Source organism: Lates calcarifer, linkage group LG20 (genome assembly GCF_001640805.2).
Source record: "Lates calcarifer isolate ASB-BC8 linkage group LG20, TLL_Latcal_v3, whole genome shotgun sequence".
Lineage (NCBI taxonomy): Eukaryota > Metazoa > Chordata > Actinopteri > Centropomidae > Lates > Lates calcarifer.
The window spans coordinates 23,671,316-23,691,364 of record NC_066852.1 but is presented as its reverse complement, the minus strand read 5'-3'; the positions used below and the strand labels follow the sequence as shown (position 1 = coordinate 23,691,364).

General features: G+C 39.6%; 2 protein-coding genes across 3 annotated transcripts in view; one reads left to right on the top strand and one right to left on the bottom strand.

Moving 5' to 3' along the window:
- The window catches only part of cblb (Cbl proto-oncogene B, E3 ubiquitin protein ligase), a 52,930-nt gene extending 38,517 nt beyond the window's left edge, over nucleotides 1-14,413 (top strand). Inside the window, 9 exon segments of the mRNA XM_051078409.1 lie at nucleotides 443-826; nucleotides 5,412-5,503; nucleotides 7,312-7,446; nucleotides 7,551-7,615; nucleotides 8,046-8,159; nucleotides 8,789-8,835; nucleotides 8,837-8,984; nucleotides 9,199-9,315; nucleotides 9,670-14,413. Coding sequence (XP_050934366.1) covers nucleotides 443-826; nucleotides 5,412-5,503; nucleotides 7,312-7,446; nucleotides 7,551-7,615; nucleotides 8,046-8,159; nucleotides 8,789-8,835; nucleotides 8,837-8,984; nucleotides 9,199-9,315; nucleotides 9,670-9,929 — 1,362 coding nt within the window. The 3' untranslated portion in view covers nucleotides 9,930-14,413.
- Nucleotides 14,414-15,775: 1,362 nt separating this feature from the next.
- The window catches only part of LOC108900060 (CD166 antigen homolog), a 53,672-nt gene continuing 49,398 nt past the window's right edge, over nucleotides 15,776-20,049 (bottom strand). The window contains exons 14-16 of one of the 2 annotated variants that reach the window (XM_018700868.2): nucleotides 18,636-18,750; nucleotides 18,160-18,279; nucleotides 15,776-17,507 (exon numbers count right to left, since the gene is read on the bottom strand). In XM_018700868.2, coding sequence (XP_018556384.1) covers nucleotides 18,195-18,279; nucleotides 18,636-18,750 — 200 coding nt within the window. In that variant the 3' untranslated portion in view covers nucleotides 15,776-17,507; nucleotides 18,160-18,194. The remainder of the gene's footprint in view (nucleotides 17,508-18,159; nucleotides 18,280-18,635; nucleotides 18,751-20,049) is intronic. The other variant, XM_018700867.2, reaches the window with a different exon arrangement.

Below are 20,049 nucleotides of genomic sequence, written 5' to 3'. Positions count from 1 at the left end.
CTGTCATGGGACTCGCTAAACCTTCATTTATTTATTTATTTATTTATTGTGCAGCATGTTTCGGGTTGTTGACTGCAGGTGATGTTGAAACGGATATGCATTTTATCTGGTGATGTATATGTGTTTTTCGGCGAGGTCTTCAATATCTCCTCCCGGTAGGCTCCTCTTCCTGAAAATGACGACTGAGAACATGTTAGCAACACCAGGAGCACAGCTAGCAAAAATATAAACAACCAGTTAACAGGATCACCAGTTAAACTGGAACACTGGTAAAATCTTTTCAGCAAAAATGAATGGAAACAGAATCTTTATTTGGTTCTGCATCAGTTTCCATTAAGTGCTTTGGTCTTATTGGGGTCCTCACAAAAACATCAACAAAAAGCAAACATGCAACAATAAAAACAAAAAATGTAAATAGATGTGGTCTCCTCCTCCTCTCTAGTCTTCACCAGGCATGTCCAGGAAGCAAGATAAGCCTCTGCCAGCCCCACCTCCTCCCCAGAGGGACCCACCTCCACCGCCTCCCCCTGACCGTCCTCCTCCCATCCCCCCAGAATCACGCCACTCTTGGCTCCCCAGTTCCTCTTCCTTGTCCTCTTCTGTGTCATCTTCTACTGGTGCACTGTCAGACTCCCACATACCCTCTGAGACGTGGTGTACTAAAGACAACCACTTGGCAGCCCACAGGACTGGAGCTGAACACCAGCTCCAACTTGGAATCCCCAGCCCATACCACCTGAATGGAAGACCACTCAGTTGCCCATCTGCAGGATTTGGGAGGTTGCATCACAGAATGGAGGCAGCAGGAAACTCAGAGAGCTCTAAGGTAGGGCTTAGATTTGGTTGGCATATGTTTATTTGTTTGTTTCCACAAAAGAAGAAGAGAAATGACTTACAATTAAATTTTTTACAGACTTTGATGGTTCAGTGGAGTTGAAGGCTGAATTTGTCCAGTGCGTTGGTTTAAATCTGCAAAACTTGTGAAATTACCAACAGTCTCAACTGTACTTTGTGCTAACATAGTAAAACTGTTACATTTACTGCCTATTCCAGTAGCCTCATAACCCCAGTTGAAGCTATATCCTGATCTTTAGAGGCTGCATAGCCAGTGCTCACCTCTGCCCAATGTTTCATCGACCACAAAACATCCTTGCAAAAACAGTTATATCAAAGGTATAAATGTATAAAAAGGTTAAGTGTGTTGATTCTGTTTTACACTAACTGTTAAAAGAGTGAACTATGATGATGATTCGTGTAGTGTATTTTTCATCAAATGACTATGTTCTATGGCAGGGGTGTCAAACTCAATTTCATTCCGGGCACATCAGCATTGTGACCTCAAAGGGACAGTTGTAACTGTAAGACTATATTGCCTCTGTGATCAATTATTAGTTTTAATAATAACTTAATTAATAAAAGGAAAGTTATCAGGGGTATGTGGCAGTTGCTTTTATGCGCTTTCTCTTTTACCACATGGCATGCCATCAATAAGTCCCACCAACTTCTCCCAGGGTTTATTTCATTTTACTTACAGACTACTCCACCTCACTGAAGATGTCCCTTTCTCTTGTTGTCCTGTGCATGGTGGTCAGACCCAAGAGCTCCTCACTGACAGACAAGCCTGCCTTCAGGCCTCTTAAAAAATGGCTAGATGCCTGTAGTATTGTCAGTATTGTTAGTGCTGTTGTTAACGACTAATGAAAAAGCCAGATAACTGCATGCTTCTTCAGCCAGCTGTGTCATCAGATTTTCTGTCTTTGATTTTTGAAGATAACATTGTTAAAAACCTTTCTCTGGTCAGGTCACACCTGCTCACATACCTTCAGCATACACTGCTTTAAAAATGCAGAGTCTTTAGACGCTGTTGGAGCAGCCTGATAATAATGAATTGCTATAGTCCAGCCTGGAAGTAATAAATGCATGGACTAGTTTTTCAGCATCCTTTTGAGACAGAAAATGTCTGATTTTGGCAATATAACGCAGGTGAAAGAAGGCAGTCCTACACGTTTGTTTTATGTGGGAGTTAAAGGACATATCCTGGTCAAAGATGACTCCAAGGTTCTTTACAGTGGAGCTGGAGGCCAGGGCAATGCCATTTAATGTAACTACATTGTTGGAAAATGTATTTCTGAGGTGTTCAGGGGATAACTTTGGTTTTGTCTGAGTCCAATAGTAGAATAATTGCAGTAGAAAGTTTGAGCACCGTCCTATAGTTGTCAAATCTGGGAACTGACCAGTGCTACACTATGATTGGCCAGTCTGCATTCCAGGGGCAATACTTTGTGAAGCATCAGTTGTCTAGCGACACTGGTAAAGTTGGCTTTGTAGCTGCATTTGTCACTACCTACTTTGCATGCTAGTTTGATTGGATCTGCAGAAGTGTTTCTTGTTCTACCGCTGCATCGCTAGCATTACAGTGTTATAGGAGCTGCGTTTATCGGATTGACTGAGTGTCTCTCCCTCCTCTGCCTTGCAATGAAGTTGCAAGGCGGGAGCAGGAGTTTGTGAAGCTGTTTTAACATGCTCTGATGCCACAGAGAGAATACATTTACATTTCCAGGGGTCGCGCCAAATCCATCTCCACCTAAACGCTTTATCTAATTGACTTCAAAACTTAATAATAGGTTATTAAGACATAGAAGATGTTAAATTGCGAAGCTTTTGAGTTTTCGTTGAAGGGCGTGCCCGTTCTGGCCCCTCAAAGTTCAATGACTCGCCATGAAACAGGAAGTTGCATTAAACTTGCTGTAATTCAGCCATACTTTGTCCAAACTGCATCAAACTTTACAGTATTTTTAATGGTCCCTAACTGCACACATCCATATGTCAAAATTCATACAATTGTTGTAGCGCCACCTACTGAGAACAGGAAATGACTTATTTCGTAGTGTGAAGGCTGTGACTAGCAGGGCGACCGGATTCACTTCAAATGTTGTCAGGACAGCCTTAAGGCCTTCATGATGACTTACTGCGAAAATTGTGAGTTTTCGTTGAAGCGTGTGCCTGTTATGGCCTGATTACTGGTAGTCCTCTGAATTGCATCTCTATTTTGAGTAGTTCTCTACTTTATCCAGCAGATGGAGCCATTGTATTTCTCTCTGGTGGGTTTTTTTGGGAGGGGGGTATCTGTGTGTGTGTGTGTGTGTGTGTGTGTGGTTGGAGGGGGTGGGGGGGGATTATAAGTGCACAGACTATTGTCTAACTATGGTATTTCAGGGTGTTGTGCTGTGGGCTGTTGTAGTCATATTATGTTACAAAGCTAGTCAATGTTTATGGTCGACATAGAGTGAATTTTTCTGAGTTAATCGTGGTGCATCGTGCCACGGTGCATTGTTACTACACCGTATGCCCTGTGATCTGCGTTAACCCCGCGGTGGCCAGTAGGCAGATGAGCAAATCACTTCATTATAAGCCTTGTTTAAGTATAAATTATTTATATATGCACACAATAACAGAACTATTAAAAAAAACAAAAATGCTTTTGCTTAAAGCTCAAAGCTTGTAAACTCAAGTTAAAACTGAGTTTTATCTCCCAGTTTACACACAGTATAAAAACTTCAGTTAAGATTTGAGCTGTCACTTGGGAAAGCATCATGCCAAAAACTAAGGAAATCACTGTAGACTTGAAGAAAAGAATTGTCGATGCTCAGGAAGCAGGAGAAGGATATACAAAGTTATCACAGCATTTCTAAGCATCAAGAACTCAAATGAGAAGCGTCACTGAGAAATTCAAGGAGAGCCACACTGTGCAGAACAAGCCTGGCAGAGGTAGGAAGCCAAAGATTTCAATCACCCTGGAAAGAAAACTAGTGACAGACCTGTCTATAGACCCCATAAACGCTGCCAAGACACTAGTGAATGATTTAGCTAAGTCAGAAATTGTAGCCTCAAAGAAGACAATTATTAGAGCTCTGCACAGGAATGGACTGTGAGGCTGCAGACCAAGAATGACTCCACTTCTGCAGAAGAGACACCTTCAAGCCAGACTGAAGTATGTCAAGGACAACCTGGAGAAAGATTATGCAAACTGAAAGCATGTCCTTTGGACAGATGAGACAAAACTAGAGCTCTTTGGCCATAGAGACTTCATTATAAGCCTTGTTTAACCAGTGATTTTTGTGATTATTATTTTTTATGGCGGACAGTGCCAGTTTAGTTTTAATAGTATTCCATGTAATTGATGTGCCTTTAATATCTGTTCCATCAGCATTCGTTTATGTGTTTATCTTGCGGGGGTGAGCCACCTCCCGGTTTGGTTATATTATAAGTGATGTCACACAGTGAAAAGTTAGGGTGCGTCTCTATGTTTATTTATCCTTTACATAAGATGTATTCTTTAAGCCCACCTAAATCCATGTTTCTTACATTTTTTTGCTTCATGATACGTACTGCCGTATTTTCTGTACATTGTACATTGTTATGCTACCATATGCCCTACAACCTGCGTTAACCCCGTGTTTGCCAGTCCCCTGATGGGCACAGGGTGGGAGGGCCCGTTCAACACTGCTCACAGCTTTAATTTGAATAGTAACTGAATGATTCTTGCTCCACTCCAGGCTAAGTCCCTTGCTGGTTTCTCAGTACTGAAGTCTATAACGCTCTCAATTTGCTGCTCCTGTTTGGTCCCTCTCAGCCCAGAGGATGGATATGACAGTTGTCAATTGAGTTGTCTTTCAGTAATTGCAGCTATTTGTTCCAACCAGTGCTGATGAAGGTCACATTTGGCCCAGGATTTTCAGAATTGTCCAATAATATGGCTTTGCAAAATGAAATATTAATAATATTAGTAGTAGTAATAGTTCTGTAAAATACTATAAATACTTGTTCTAAACATGAAGCTCAACAATATGTTGAGCTGAGATACGTCTCCTACTTTGGCACTGGAAACCCTTAACATAGGGCAGCATATATGTATTTCTGCAGCTCTGCGGAGTAATTCTGCCACACAGAGGTGTGATCTTTAACCTCACCTCTGTTGGCTGCCTGCAGGCTAATATGGCAGCAGATTCACAGCTCATGCCTTCCTTGTATAAATGCAGATTATTTTTGGCATGGAATTAATATTTACATTAATCACAGAAGAACAAAGGATGTCATGCAGTGCATTGCATTCCCTCTCAGCAGCACTGCTTTTATGTGCAAATACTAAACTTATACTAAACTTTTTGTGTTTGTTTGCTTTGTTTTTTTCTTATATTAGATAAGAACAGATCAACTCTCAGAGAGTGGTTGATCCTGCCCAGAACACTTGCCTGATGATTGGAGAAAGAATCCCTTATTTGAAATGTATCCAGTTTTGATCAAAACAAGTCATTAGGACCTTACTTGGTTTTGCATCCTTGGACCCACATTTCCTTTCCTTGGTATTTTTTTTATTATTCTCTCCCATTCTCTTGTGTGTTTCTGTGTAGTCCTTCTCTAACGGTGTGCAAGTCAGTGATGAGTATGACATCCTTCCCTCGCGGCTCTCGCCAACTCAGGCCACACTTTCCAGTAGCCACAAGTGAGTATTACACACACACACACACACACACACACACACACACACAATGGGAACATTCATCCAACAAGATATGAATTATATGATTGGAAATACCATGGAAAAGATCTGGCAATACTGAAATTATGTAACACCACTTTGTATTAACATGGGCAACTCTTAGATTGCAGTGTGTGGAACCATGTTTGGTTCCTGCATTCATGCAGTCATACATTAACCAGTGAGTTCCCAGTTAACCTTCTAATAGTACCACTGGCAAGGCTGTATTTGAAGTGTAGTGCATCCAAATGAAAATCTGTGTAAATCATAAAAAGATGCTTTAATAGTGAACAAAGACCTTTTTAATCAGCCATAACAAATCTTTTTGAGACTCTGGTATTTCCCACATTACAGTGTTATTTGGTTGCAAAACTATGTAGAACCAAAATGGGAATAGAATAAAATAGCTGTGTGGTCTGCAGTCTTAAAGCAGGCTTTGGTGTTATTCTGTCTCCCTGGTTCTCTTGGACCTTATACCAGTGAGTTCTAGTAGCCTTAAGGGAAAGTCCTAGTTAGAAACAACTTTTGACCTAATGTCTAATAGCTTTTTAGCTGCAGCCAGAATTAGATTAGGTGTTTCTGTGTATTTGACTGTAGTTGAGGCAGGGGATAGAGCTGCCTCCTCTGATTAAGCTTAAGCTGCAAGGGGAATCTGGTTTTACTGAAAAAAAAATAGTGCTGTATAATATTGTGTGGTTGTTAGAGTAATACACACACTTCCCTTATACAAAATACTACTGACTTGCACACATAAACTCTCCAAGTACAGGTAACATTTACAGGATCACACATTTTTATTACCATATATGTGTGTAAGTGATAAAGTTACACTGTTGGTCAGCTGAATACCACCTGACTGAGAGATGAAGTTACAACACTGATCAGTCGTGCAGTTGTTGGAGTGTCCCCACTGGCTGTGGCTCTTTTGAAATGAATTGGTGTGAATGGAGTGTTTACAGGTATTGAGGTCAACTTAGTGCTGTTGTGGCTACATTTTCTGAATTTTCTGACCATTCCTAGCTACTGTCTGTAGAAGAGAGCTGCCAATATTGCATGATGCATCTCATTCAATTGACTACATGGCAGCTGACATAGATGTGAATGAGTGTGTAACTTTCTCCCTGAGTGATCACTTAATAACAAAATAACAGGACAGCACAGCCTGTGTCTGGTGATTTTTTTCAGATGATGTCACAGCTGTAAAATCTGGATTTTAGCTGTACAGCGCAGCAGCTTAGAAATTACTTGGAAATGACTGCTGGTTAACATGTAGTCTCAGTGGCCTGTGTTGCAGTCAATAGTTTACTTATTACATTGTCTGACAATAGAAACAGAAAAATATCTAAAGGAGAACAGATTCATATGTGAGCAAGGAGTATAGGAGAGAAGCAAGCAGATAAAGGGTGTCCACAAATATATTAGGTTTTGACCCTATTCTTTTTAGATGTACAAAGACAAAACAAAAAAAGGTTACACGCATTTTATTATGACAAATTAGCCTTCTGTTGTTGTGCACACATACTTGATGTGGGGACAATTTAAAGAAATCACAGCCTGTGGGTCTGACTCTACTGACAGATCCTCAAGTAGTTCTTTTACAGTTAAAAAGTCAGCTTACACATATATGATGTTGGGAATAGCAGTAACACACTGACTTGTAGAGGAGTGATGGATATCTGTCCCACAAGCAGCTAAAACCTGTCTGTTTGAAAATAAGAACTATGTGAGTGACACTTTCGGATGCATAGTTGGGTTGACAACCATTTTTATAGACCCTCCAACCCTTTCAGCAGTCCTGTAGTAGAACGACGGCAGACGGTGATGGAGAGGGTGGAGGATGACTATCACATCCCCTCATCCAACCTGTGCCTGAGCCAGGCTCCAGTCTGCATCACTGCACCCGGCAGGTAGTGACCTTCTTACAGTTCATTTAAGTTACTATTGTGATACAGAGATGACAGTTTCAGAGATTAGGCTGCTGTGAACCAAATACATTTCTTCTCTTATTCAGGCACTTGGAGAATGGCTCCCCAGAGCCCTCCAGTGAGGAGAAGAAGCCACAGCCTCCTGAGCCTGGTAAGTCCTGAAACCAGCAGAGATGATTTACACATCACATAAATATATTACATTTATTCCTTTCACCATGAGATCATTGACATGTGATGTATTGTAATGAGCAATGAGCAGGTGGATATGATGCCCACAAATGCTGTAGAAACTGTTTAAACACATCTGGACATCTTGATTAATCCACTATTGAGTTGTAAAATGAGTATTAAAATAAGAAAGGCAACAAGTAATTTAATTTATTTCTAGTACAATTCAACTTGTTTTCACCTGCCAACAGAGTGAATTATCTTATTCTGCCTCATTTAAGAATGCTAAACCTAAACCTTTATGAAATACGTATTCTTTATTTCAAAAAAAGCATATTTGAAAATTGAGTATGCTGTGCCATGTTGGAGTAGCTATTTAAGCTTCATGCTGCTTTGCTTGTGTTCTTCAGGTAGACACTCAGAACCGCTCAGGGGGTTGGTGCCAGGGGCAGCACATACTGCCCACTGCCCCTTCAACATCAACCAGTCACCCGCCGACTATGACATTCTACTCCCCCCCCAAGGTAGCCTACCCCGACCAGACCATATCCCCACCCTCACCTCTTTGATCCAGCCACAGCTCTCTGTTGACACATTGCATCTGTCTGAGCCTGTCCTCTCTGTGTCTCGGTGTTTCTCCTGCTAATATGACAGCACACCTGTGTTGACAGGTGAACTGTAAAATGATCACTATTGTCATGTAGAAACCTAGTATCTTGTATCTTCTACTGTCAAAATTGTATCCCTGACTTCAGCCAATTAACATTACATTATTAGAGGATAATATAATCTATGATTATTAACCCCTCAAATAACATTCACCTTGGCATTTTATTAAATTCATATTCTGCGGTTGATATACAGGACAGTTTATGATCAACTGTCATATCGTCATTCCAGTAGCAACCCATGTAGCATACCTGTCATGGTTTTCACTTGAACAGGAATGAAAGTACACTGTGTTACATCAGCCACAGTCATACATTTACGTGATGTACATGAGTAAGCATTTAAAACAACATAGCCTGATCTTTTGTCTTTGATCATTTTGACCCACAACAACCCAGCCTTCTCGCACCTCCTGTCTCAGTTCTCTCTTGGCTTTTCTTTAGAGCAGAAAGCTCAGTGTTGTCTGGCTTCTGTTGTGTTTCAGCATTAGAAGACCCCTTCAACAGCCGCCCTTCATCCCAGCCTCCCCCTCCCCCCCCCTCCACCGATGCGACACAACTTTACTGACCTCTCCTCCTCTTCACTGTCCTCATCCTGCAACTCCTCCACATCCTCCTCCTCTGCCATCGCACAACCACACAGGCCCTCCTCTGGACATGAACACTTGCTATTAACCCCAGGTGAGCTGGCAAACTCACACTTAGTGCCAGTCTTAGTTAAACATAACATAAAGATATACATTTGGTGCCTCATTTTTCTCTGTCAATGGATTTAGTGTGCATTATGCTCATCAAATTGAGGAAAATGTAAGACACATAATTTGCAGCATTCCTCTGTTGACTGATAGATAGCAGCAGGATTGTTAACCTGACTTTCTCTGTGTCTGTGGTCTAGACACAGTGTTTGACTTGCTGAACGGTGCTGCTCCTCTGCCTCCAGTCAGACGACTCACAGAAAATGTGAAAGGCTCCAGAGCCTGCCTGGAGTATGACCATTTACCAGGTAGTCAAGGTAGACTTACACTCAGCAAATGACTACATATAAATAAATGCACACAGGTCTCAAGAGAAAAAAACATGGGTTTCAGTAGTTTTTATTTTAACATCATGTGTCACCTGAAGCAGGCCTGCCATGTTTTAGCATCTCCAGCATTCTGTTATGAGCAGAACATACAATTGTACAATGAATACCTTAATATTTGATGTCTAGCTATAATTTCTAGTCTTTACTCAATGACAAGGGTCAGAACTTTGAAAGTATTGGAAAATATGCAAAAGCCTTAGTTCTGCGACACGCAGCATTCAGTCTAATTTTTCTTTTCTTTGACAAATTTTCTCTGACATGATTTCTGTCTGTCTCTCTCAGTATCCATGGACTGTTCGCAGGCCCCTGCCAGGCCACCTAAGCCACTGCCCAGGAAGATCCCTCCTGACCTTCAGCCAGGGAAACCCCACAGCACAGAGTCAGAGACCATGGATGCCAAGATCGCCAAGTTGATGGGGGAGGGTTACTCCTTTGAAGACGTGAAGCGGGCGCTGATGATTGCCCAATACAAAGTGGATGTTGCACGAAACATTCTGCGAGAATTTGCCTTAGTGGCCCCAAGACTGAACCTCCAGTCCTAGACAGTTACAAGGGGAGTACAAAAATGAAACTGTGCCTCTGAATGGACTGAATAAAAAGGGCTTCTTCATTCTGCTTGGCCTCAAACTGTTGGAAAAACAAGGATTAAAACAAAGATATTTCAAGGAAAACTTTTATTGATTTGCTGAACAGAGATGACAAAGCAAAAGTGGCAAAAATCAAATAGACACAGAGAATCAAAAAAGAGAGAAAAGACCATCTGTGAATGATTTATACCTGTGAAAAAAGAACCAGGCTTGTTGATGTTTACAGTGAGCTTTGCCAGTGCTGTCCTCAGGCTTTCAAATGCTCCTGCTACTGCTGCTACTGTTCCTTTCGCCTTCTGCCATGCTCCAGATATTATTTTGAAGGGCTTTTCAAAAGAGCAAGACATTTCCAGCTCATTTCAGCTGATGTGCTCACCTAGTTCATCAAGGATCATTTTTATTTCCAACCAGTGGGGGGAGCCAGACTCCATTGTTTCTCTTCTCTATTTCTCACTGTCTTTTTGACAGTGACATGCTCCACCTAGTTCTCACTCTCCCTTCTCTTGTGTGTTGCCTGTTAAAGAATACTCTGCTGTTTTCCCAGAGTCTAACAATTTCTGGTGAGTCAGGAGTAGTTGGATGGAGCCAGAGGATGCCTTATTTATCACTTGTTTCACTCAACCTGGAGAAAATAGTAAGGGGTAAAGGGTAAGCATTAAGAAAGAGAAGGGTTAGTTATCACTCTTTGTTTCTGTTCCTAGACCAGAGGATTAATCGGCTTATAAAGCACCCTTTAAATTACACTTGTCATCTGAGGACAGCAAGCCTTTGAATGTACTTGTTCTGTATGAGTGAGCTTTACCTTTGTAAACTCTGAGCTCCTCACAGACCCAGGTTTGCCCTTAATTGATTAATAGTTTAAAGTGTTTAGTGAAAATTTTAATTCCTCAATTATCATACCTGCATTCAACTCAAGTATTTAAATGACAGGAGTGAACCTGTTGTACAGATCAGTGTGCCAGACTTCATCTCAGAGACAATGCACTCAGCAGCCATCACACTGCAATTGCCTGTCCCCACTTCAGCTACACAGCCATCAGGTGAATATGTCCACATTCCCTGCATGTTTGAGGAATCACTCTCAATCCAATTTGGAATGAGGGTCACTTGATAGCTCTGCAGCATTTATACGTTTTTACTTTGTAACTGTAAACGCAATAGAGATGGACAGTACACTGCAGAGCATTCAAACTATGACACAACTCATGCACCTTCACTGTACAGTACAGGTGAAGTTAAAACTCCCTTATCTGGAATCAGCTGTATTTCTCCCTAAGATAAGATATCTCGGCTGTGCATATACTGCATTTGTTAAATTTGTTGTAAAACTGTGTTGTTTGTATTCCCCTTTTTTCCTTTTGGAGTAGTATGAAAGATTCTGGCAGATCTGTGCTAGACCTGTTAGGGGCTATGGATGAGAAAACACAGCTATTATTTATTCAGAGGACTTATCTTTGTATGTATGACCTGGAGCATTTGTGGGTTTTTTCCCTTTCTCATGTCTTGACTTTTTAATGATGTTGGTTAGTTTCCTGATTTCAGTAATTTGGAGCGTACAGTGATACTCTTACTGATTGAAGTGTTGGCCAGAACTACGGAATTCTCATTTACAGTCTGGTATAAAACCTGCTGCCAGTGGAGCATGAAACGTCCCTGGTAGTATTTGCTTTCATAATGGCCACAAACATGTTACTTCCCAACTGGTTCCAGCCAGATAAGCAAAGAAAGTTTTGTTTATCAGAATTTATCATCTGGGAAACAGTGGGCTAATGGAGATAGGCAGTTTACCAGTTTTCTGGACAATACAATCTGATGCATCGACATGATGTGATTTTAACTACAGTTTTAACTACTAACTATCAGTGGCAGGCCATGCATTTAACACCTAGGCCTCCACTGGTGTCTTACCTGAATTAACCTCTTAATACCATCATTATGATGTCACAGCTATAGAAACTATCAACAATATACAGGAATGCAGTATAACAGAACTTTACTAACGCAATGTCATAAAAACTCAATTAACACAATTCAATAGGTCTCTAAACACTGCAGCCACAGCTGCTCCACACACATCATCTCCAGCAGAGGCATCAATATTAACTGATAAAATGACAAAGATGTAATCAATAAAATATAGGTAAAATACATTTTACTCACCAAATCTGCTGATTATTTGTAGACAAATAAAAAAAACTGCTTCTCTTGAGCAAACTGAATTAAATCTACCACTGGGCAGACTCGAATTTCAGCATTAGCCTTCATGATGATAGAAAAGGACTTAATGTTGGAACTGAGATGCACAGATCTACAACAGAGCCACTGAATCTTCCTCCTCCTTCAACTGTTGTGAGTTGAAAAAATAGCTATTAAATCTATACTAACAGGTTTTAGCTTGCACTAGTAGCTATAGACGCAGTGTGCTAGCTCTGACCAGTACGCTCTCTGACCAACCAATCAAATGATATAAAAATGTTGACGTTACTGTAGACCTGCTGGTCTCGCCAACTTGAAATCTGATTGGTTAAAGGATCTGCGAGGCAACAGTTTCATCAGCATTCTTGTTAAATTACAGGGGCCTGTGCTTTTGATTCTGAAGGCCTCAAGGCAGATTTTTTCTTAATTTGGCAACGCAGGCCTGAAATCTGATTGGATAAAAGCTCTAACATAAACAGACTTTATTGGAAGCAGTGCAACCAAGAGGAAAACTATGAGATGAAGAGACAATTGGGAAAAGTGATCAATATTTAGGTGGGTGGTACGTGACATAGTAACGTCCAAATGAATGTCAGGACCAAAGGTTCCTCAGCAGAACATTGTGTTTATAACACAACATGGTTAGGCCAGTGGAGAAGGCCTTGCTGGCCCTGACAGCCCACCACTGCTAATTACTGATCAAGACTAAAGTATTTATTTATATTGACTGTTGATACAGCCACCTGAGCCACGCACCATGACTGAACACATCTGGGTCTGTGCGTGTTTTTGTTTATGACCAAACAAGAAGATCCCACTGTCTGTCTGAACTCCTTTTTGCTATGTGTTGGTCCAAAGTGTACCAGGTGTGAGCTGAATAAACACACAGAGAACAATGTGTAGCACTGACTCACCTCCACACTCTCACTTTTCTGAAGCCATTATTAGGCTACTAAAATAAATTAAGAAGATTTATTTGTAGTCTTCTTTACAGAGGGCTTGAAACTGTTGATTGATTTAGGGTCCCCTGTGACTGAGGTTCGTCACAATGTAGATTACACAGTGTTTGTGGTCAAATATTGAATAGTCTGCAACAAAGGTGGAACCATAGATTTGACTGATTGATCCTGATTGACTTTCTTTACTTGAGCGGTGTGTTCATGTACTGGAGTAAGCCAGGCATCTCAACAGGTTTCGCATAATAAACCAAAGCAACCAGGTTAACGAAAGGTTGCTGTGTGCATATAAATATTAGTGAACGTGATCCATACTTAGCCATACAATGCTGTGTGACAGGATGCACAAAATGTGTTGTTTCCTTGCATTTATTATTTTAGTCTCAGGTCAGTGTATCAGATAACAGACATCAAATGACCCCTCACCCGACCCACATATTTCCATAAAGAAGGATGTTTTCACCCCTTCTGTCTTTGAGCAGCACTTTAAAGGGGAACACCACTGCAATTAAAAATTTACATATGTTAATATGTACAGACCCGAGAGAATTTGTCATAACGACTGATGCTGAGCACGAGGAGTAAGTCTGAGAACCAAGCCTGTTATCTCTGATATCATCCACAGTGCAGACACAGATTTACAAAACATTTCCAGCATTGTGTGTTATGGTTATGCAGCACAACCATAAAAGTATGTCAGCTAAACAAAAACATGTAAATGTATAATTAAGCACTCACATAATACTTAGTCATCAGCCAACAGCCTTATCTACTCTCCTGAAGAGATGAAGTCTGGGCTTTATTACATTCATACATTCATGTGATGTTGATGTATATTGTGATGGTGCTATTTATACTGGACCAGAAAATGTTCTCTGATCCTCAGAAAGAAACCTGTGAGACTGCTCTCCTTTTCCAACTTATAGATTAGAGCATAGTTAATGTCTGGTTTATTTCCAGTATACTGAGCCACCACACATAGAAGATGTGAAAATCAGCGGCATTCCCCTAGAGTCTTAATTTTTTCACAGGTCTTGTCTGTTTTGTTATTTTCTCAAACTTGAACAACTCTGAGCTCAGAAGTGTCTATTCCATTGGACTCCCTAGAAAAAGGGATGAGTGGCCTTTGGTTGCATAGGACAGTTTTTATTTTCTAATCCATATTCATAGTAATGTGCTCTGATAACAAAACCTGTGTTGAGAATTTGTTAATTAATTTATACATTGCAATACTTCCTTTTTTTTATTCATTATTTTCATTGATAAGTAAATAAAAAGTCACAAATCCTTTGTGTGTGCATGTATGTTGTGTTGAACTCATCCAGTCATTTACTGGATGAGTTCAACAATGGGATAATACACTGCAAGCCAAGACATATGTTGCTTCAAGAACTCCTGGATCATCTGGACCTACTCAAAATGATGCCACACCTACAGACAACCAGGACAAGTGGGTTAAAAACTTATTGTACAGGGACCTCACCGAAACAGAAAGAGACGTTCTAGCCAAAGGACTCAATTTTGCCATATCTCCATAACTGCGCAAAGTGGATCTCATTATAGCTACAGAATTAGCCATAAGACCCAACAAACTGGCACTGAGATGCACTGTTATTCTCAACACAGTAGATTACCACACTAAAGTAACCACACTACTCAGTGATAGCAACACCTATGAGATCCTGAAACGAGACCCCACAAGTGGTTACAAGAAGAAGGTCAGAGAACAGACGCAACAACATTGTCATCTTTTATGTAGCAGGACTGTCAGAGAAATTCAAAATAATTTTTTCCAAACATAACATCCCAGTGCACCTCAGACCTGGCAACACCCTTCAAAAGAAACTTGTTAATCCAAAGGACAAGACTAGACATTCCAGATGGACATAGATGGCCTCTTCACTCCTCTCTCAAACCATCTGTCCTCTCTATCCAAATGATGACAACCATTCACGCTAACATTCATACTTGTGGGCAACTTAGAATAAACAATTAACAATTAGACAACATGGCACAGGGAGAACATACAGACTCCACACAGAAAAGCTCTGGTTCGAATCTGGAGCTTTTTTGTAATCATTTCAGATTTTGGGTGTCTCTTTCACAGTCTACCTTCAGTTTGCAGGGTTAGTTGGATTCAGACTGTAAAGCTCAATTGGAAAAAGTCATAGGTCATATATCATACAAAAAAGTCATAGGTCATACATGAACATCCTTGCCAGTGAGCCAGGATAGATGTAAAATAGGTCTTTGTAAATACTGTGTTTTAGAAACATTGTATTCTTTAGCTGACTGGTGCGAGTCAATTAATTGCCATGTAGAGATGCAATCTTAGGCATCAAAATGATTCTCTCTGCATGATGATTAAAGCAGGAATTACCCAATATTATACACACACTATAATATACACACTCAGTGCCCTCAATGTATCTGTATATACATACATACATTATATATATATATATATATATATATATATATATATATATATATATATATATATATATATATATATATATATATATATATATATATATATATATATAGGATTGATATTTTATACCAGTTTCCATGTCCATTCTCATGACAACCAGTATATTAAAAAAAAAAAAAAGAGTATTTATTGACAAAAAGTCTTAGACGTAACACTTTGCTTTCTCAAAATGTACAGTTTATTGTCAATAACAGTACAAAAAACAAAAGTCTGTATTTTACAACACTGCTATGGCCTTTTAATCTACCCTCTTTGGTTTCACTGCTGACCTGATTCTTTGAAAAGGAACAAAAAGGCATGAGAAAAAACAATTGAATAGGTGCTTAAAAATATTGACCTACTGCTTTCATGGCATGTAGTTTTACAATCATCCCATGATATACATCATTGTAATTTTGAAGAGGCTAGATGGGGAAGTGTGCACAATTAGTACCTTCTTTATTTCAAAAGTGTAAGAGAGTAGAATGTCATCTCTCTGCTACAGTTTGGAAAACTTGCATGGAAAAGATCAAGAGACATAAAATCCCTGTGTTGACATACCCCTGGAATTCACAATGCCAGGTGATGAACATCGATCTGTTCCATGTGTCATACCTTTCAATATCACAAGAGGGTTTTTGCCACATGATTAGTCAGGTTCATTAGAAATTTGGTCATTATCTACGGTTTTTTTTTTTTTCAGAAATATTAAATTTTAGGTCGATGCTTCTGTTGTCAAGTAATTTCCCGGTATATGAATAAATATGCACATGTATTAAGCAAGCTTAAAATTTGTGAACTGAACAGTTGTGTACTAAATAAACTTAACTTCATTAACTGAACTATAAATGTTAACAAGATTTAGGATTCCTCTCAAACAATCTTGCCAACAGTTTGTCTTTGGTGGGTGACTGGGGTGTTGCATTGTGGGATGAAGCGGAGCAGAATGATGTAAACCCAGAGAACCTTTATGCGCCTCATCTAGTCTGCCAGTCACAACCACTGTCTTGACACTAACTGACAGTGTAGTTATCCTTCACACCACTTAGCTAAAATAACATTATAATAATGATAACATTACAGCTGAGAATGAGTGCAGTATGTGCTATTATTATTCACACTCATGTCACTCTCTACTCAACACATGATGGCCTTCACACAGGCTTTAAAAAAAGCATGCTACGGCACAGCCATCCCGGGAGATTGCACAGAGAATACAGCAAAAACACAAAAGACAGAACATTCAGATCAGGCATCAGTTAAGATCTTCTAAAATTAAAACATGAAAAAGAAAATATAAAATCTATTCCATGGTCTAGCAGACAGGTGAAGACACGCAAGAACATTGTAGTGTATTCAACTAAATAACAAATTCTTTTCGTTTTTTCAGATTAAATTATTTGCAACATAAATCAGGATGAAGAGATACTGAGGTTATTTTCTGAAAAGTCTGAGGACAGTTTCAGTAGGGTTATACAGCAGTGAAGTCTTTTTCTCTCAGCATAGTCAAACAAAGACTTTTCCACACACAGCATATAAAAATAAAAAATAAAAAATAAAAAACATTGGCATGTTGAGCCAGGACATTTACGATTCGTTATATAGACCTTAAAAAGTTTACAAGGAATTTACATTCAAACAAAACAAAACACCAAGCAGCAAAAAAACAAACAAACAAAGAAAAAAACCCACCACACAGCCTCATGGAATTGCTCAAACAGCATTCACCAGGAAAACAGAAAGCAAAATGATACCGTAACACAAGGCGGCCTCCATGCAGACTTCAGTGAGGTGGGACAGCAGGCTGTAGGCAGGACTTGGTGATGTTGCCGATGTGGAGTCTGATGAAGCATGTCAGCAGCCAACTGGGAGTCTGTATTTTGAGACTGCTTTCAACTGCTTCCTTCCCTCAGAGAGATACAGATAAATAATCATTGCTTAAGATTTCACACAAGATTTTAACATAACCTTCCCCTGAAAATACCCATACACAAATATAATTTTCACACTCATCTTAAAGGGTAATTCCAGTTTATTATGACTTAGATCTTATTTACTTGGTATTGGCCACCAACTCTATCAATTATGATAACCTTGTATTCACTAAAGTAAAGATCTGAGAACATGTTGACATTACTACAACTACAACAAAGTCAGAAATGCAAAAAAATAAAATTAAAAAAAACATTCAGGGACCTCATATATAAATGATGCATTTGAACAAAACCATGCATACAGGGCACCACTTGCTGTCTGGACCAAACTGGTGGAGCATAAAAATGTATAACCTCACAACTCTGAGAGCAGCTGCTCAGCTGTTATGTGTGATTATCTCACTTGCCCTGACTGACTTCTTTTTAACTTTGTGATGCTGCCATGTTATGAGATCATGTGAGTACTGATGGGAATGATGGCAAAACCAACCAAAACCTACAAAAATAAATCTAACTGTATAAAAACTAGAATTATAATTAATAACTTCAAAATTGCACTTGAACTGAAATCTAACTTGATTAGACTCATTCTGCTTATGTTTGTGTGTAAATGTGAAAATTCTTACCTCTTTCCTCGCACATAGTACAGCCTGAGCACCTATTAAACAGTGTGATTGTTGTCTTCTAGTTTCTTGTTCTCCTCAGATGTTCCCACCTCCTTCTCACCAGTTTTCCAGCTTCCTTGTCTGTGATGAAATACAGGAATGCAAAAATGTCATTTACTTCTGCTACAGAATGACCTTCTTGTCCTGCTCCACGCGACACAGTCAGTCACTGCACAGCAGGCCACCAAAACTCATCTCTTCAATATACATATATCACGTTTTCTCCTCTGAATTCACATCTGTGTCTGAGGTAGAGGTACTGTGGCTGTAACCCTTGACCACCCTCCTGCAGTTTATTATTCTAAATTCACAATCCGACGTACAAATTCTGATTTCTTTCTTTGGAATGCAATGTCAGCTAACAAGAGTAGAACAACTAAGACTTGAGCAGGGACTTGAAATTAAAATGGTGTGCACTCAGGTGTGTGTTTGTTTACCTTGAATTCTTCATGTAGAGCCAGTAGATGAGTCCTAGTGCTGCAGCAGCTATGAGGAGCCCTGCCACGACACCCACTATGAGCTTTGACTGGTCCTCCAAATCCTCCGAAGAGTCTGAAAACAGACAGCAGTACTCTGTTTCAGCTGTAGGACTAACACACGCGCAAACACGCACACATGAGTGTTCCAACAGAGCACCTTTAGGAATTCAGTGAAAGACTGTCTTAACATAGTTATAATGAGAACAGACACCAAAATCACAGTATGTGTCCTCAGTAGATCATTTTAGCTTTGGCTACGCTGCAGAGAGTTGAAAATAGATAGATCCATACACCGAATAGCTCCCATTAAAAGAGTGTATTTGCTGTTGTGATGTTTCAAGCACAAGCTCTCCCTCTGACTAGAGAGAGTTACCATCTTAAATATCCACAATCCATGTTACAAGCACAAACTATACATTGCACCTGTTACAGATGGTAATAAAAATACATATCATATTCTGTATATTCAAATTGGATACTAATCTTATGTTAACACATTTTCTTTCCCTATAATAATAGAACAGACATAGGTATCTCTAATGTTTAGTATATATGACAGCTATTCAGCCTGAGTTCTTTATGGAGCACAAACTATTGAGGATACGTGATTTGTATATACGCTGTTATTTTCCTATGTATGTAATCTAGATATAATTATCTGTGTTTGTAATAAATAGGATAATTGCTATTTCTTACAGTTGTGATATGTCATGTGTGTTTGTAAACATGAATTGTGGGTATTTAAGATGGCGACTGTATTTATCAGTAGAATGAGAAAACAGCCTTGTGCTCAAAGTGTCACAACAGTAAATAAAATCCTTTGATAGGAGCTGTTCGATGTACAGATCTATTTTCAAATACTGCTAGTTTTTTTTGATCCAACACCCGTCCTACTGGATACAAAGACCCATCGCGTTAAAACTTACGTCTGTTGCATTAGTAAGATTCATAAGATGACACTTTATTACTTCATTTCATGTACAGTTCAGTGACTTGTTCTTGTTGTTACTGCAGTGAGTAAATCACACTGTTTTGTTTACATTCCAGGACAGTAACATCAGTAGCACACCATGAAATGGATATTTTGGAGGGGATGGCCTCTGGTCTGTTCCTTTGATAGAACAAGAAATGCATATCAATGTGTCGGGGGACAAGAAAATGCATTGATGTCAGAATGTCAGGCTAACTATTCTGACATTCTGCTCACATTTGTACACTTAGCAATCAGTCTGAATATTTCACTCTGACTCACCATCTGCCTCCATTTCTCACCAGGTAATAGCAGCTATGCTATAGATGCTGAACAATTGTGTGTTTCACCACTGTGAATTTGAATTCTCTAGATTGACTTTTTCCCTATAGTATATTTGAG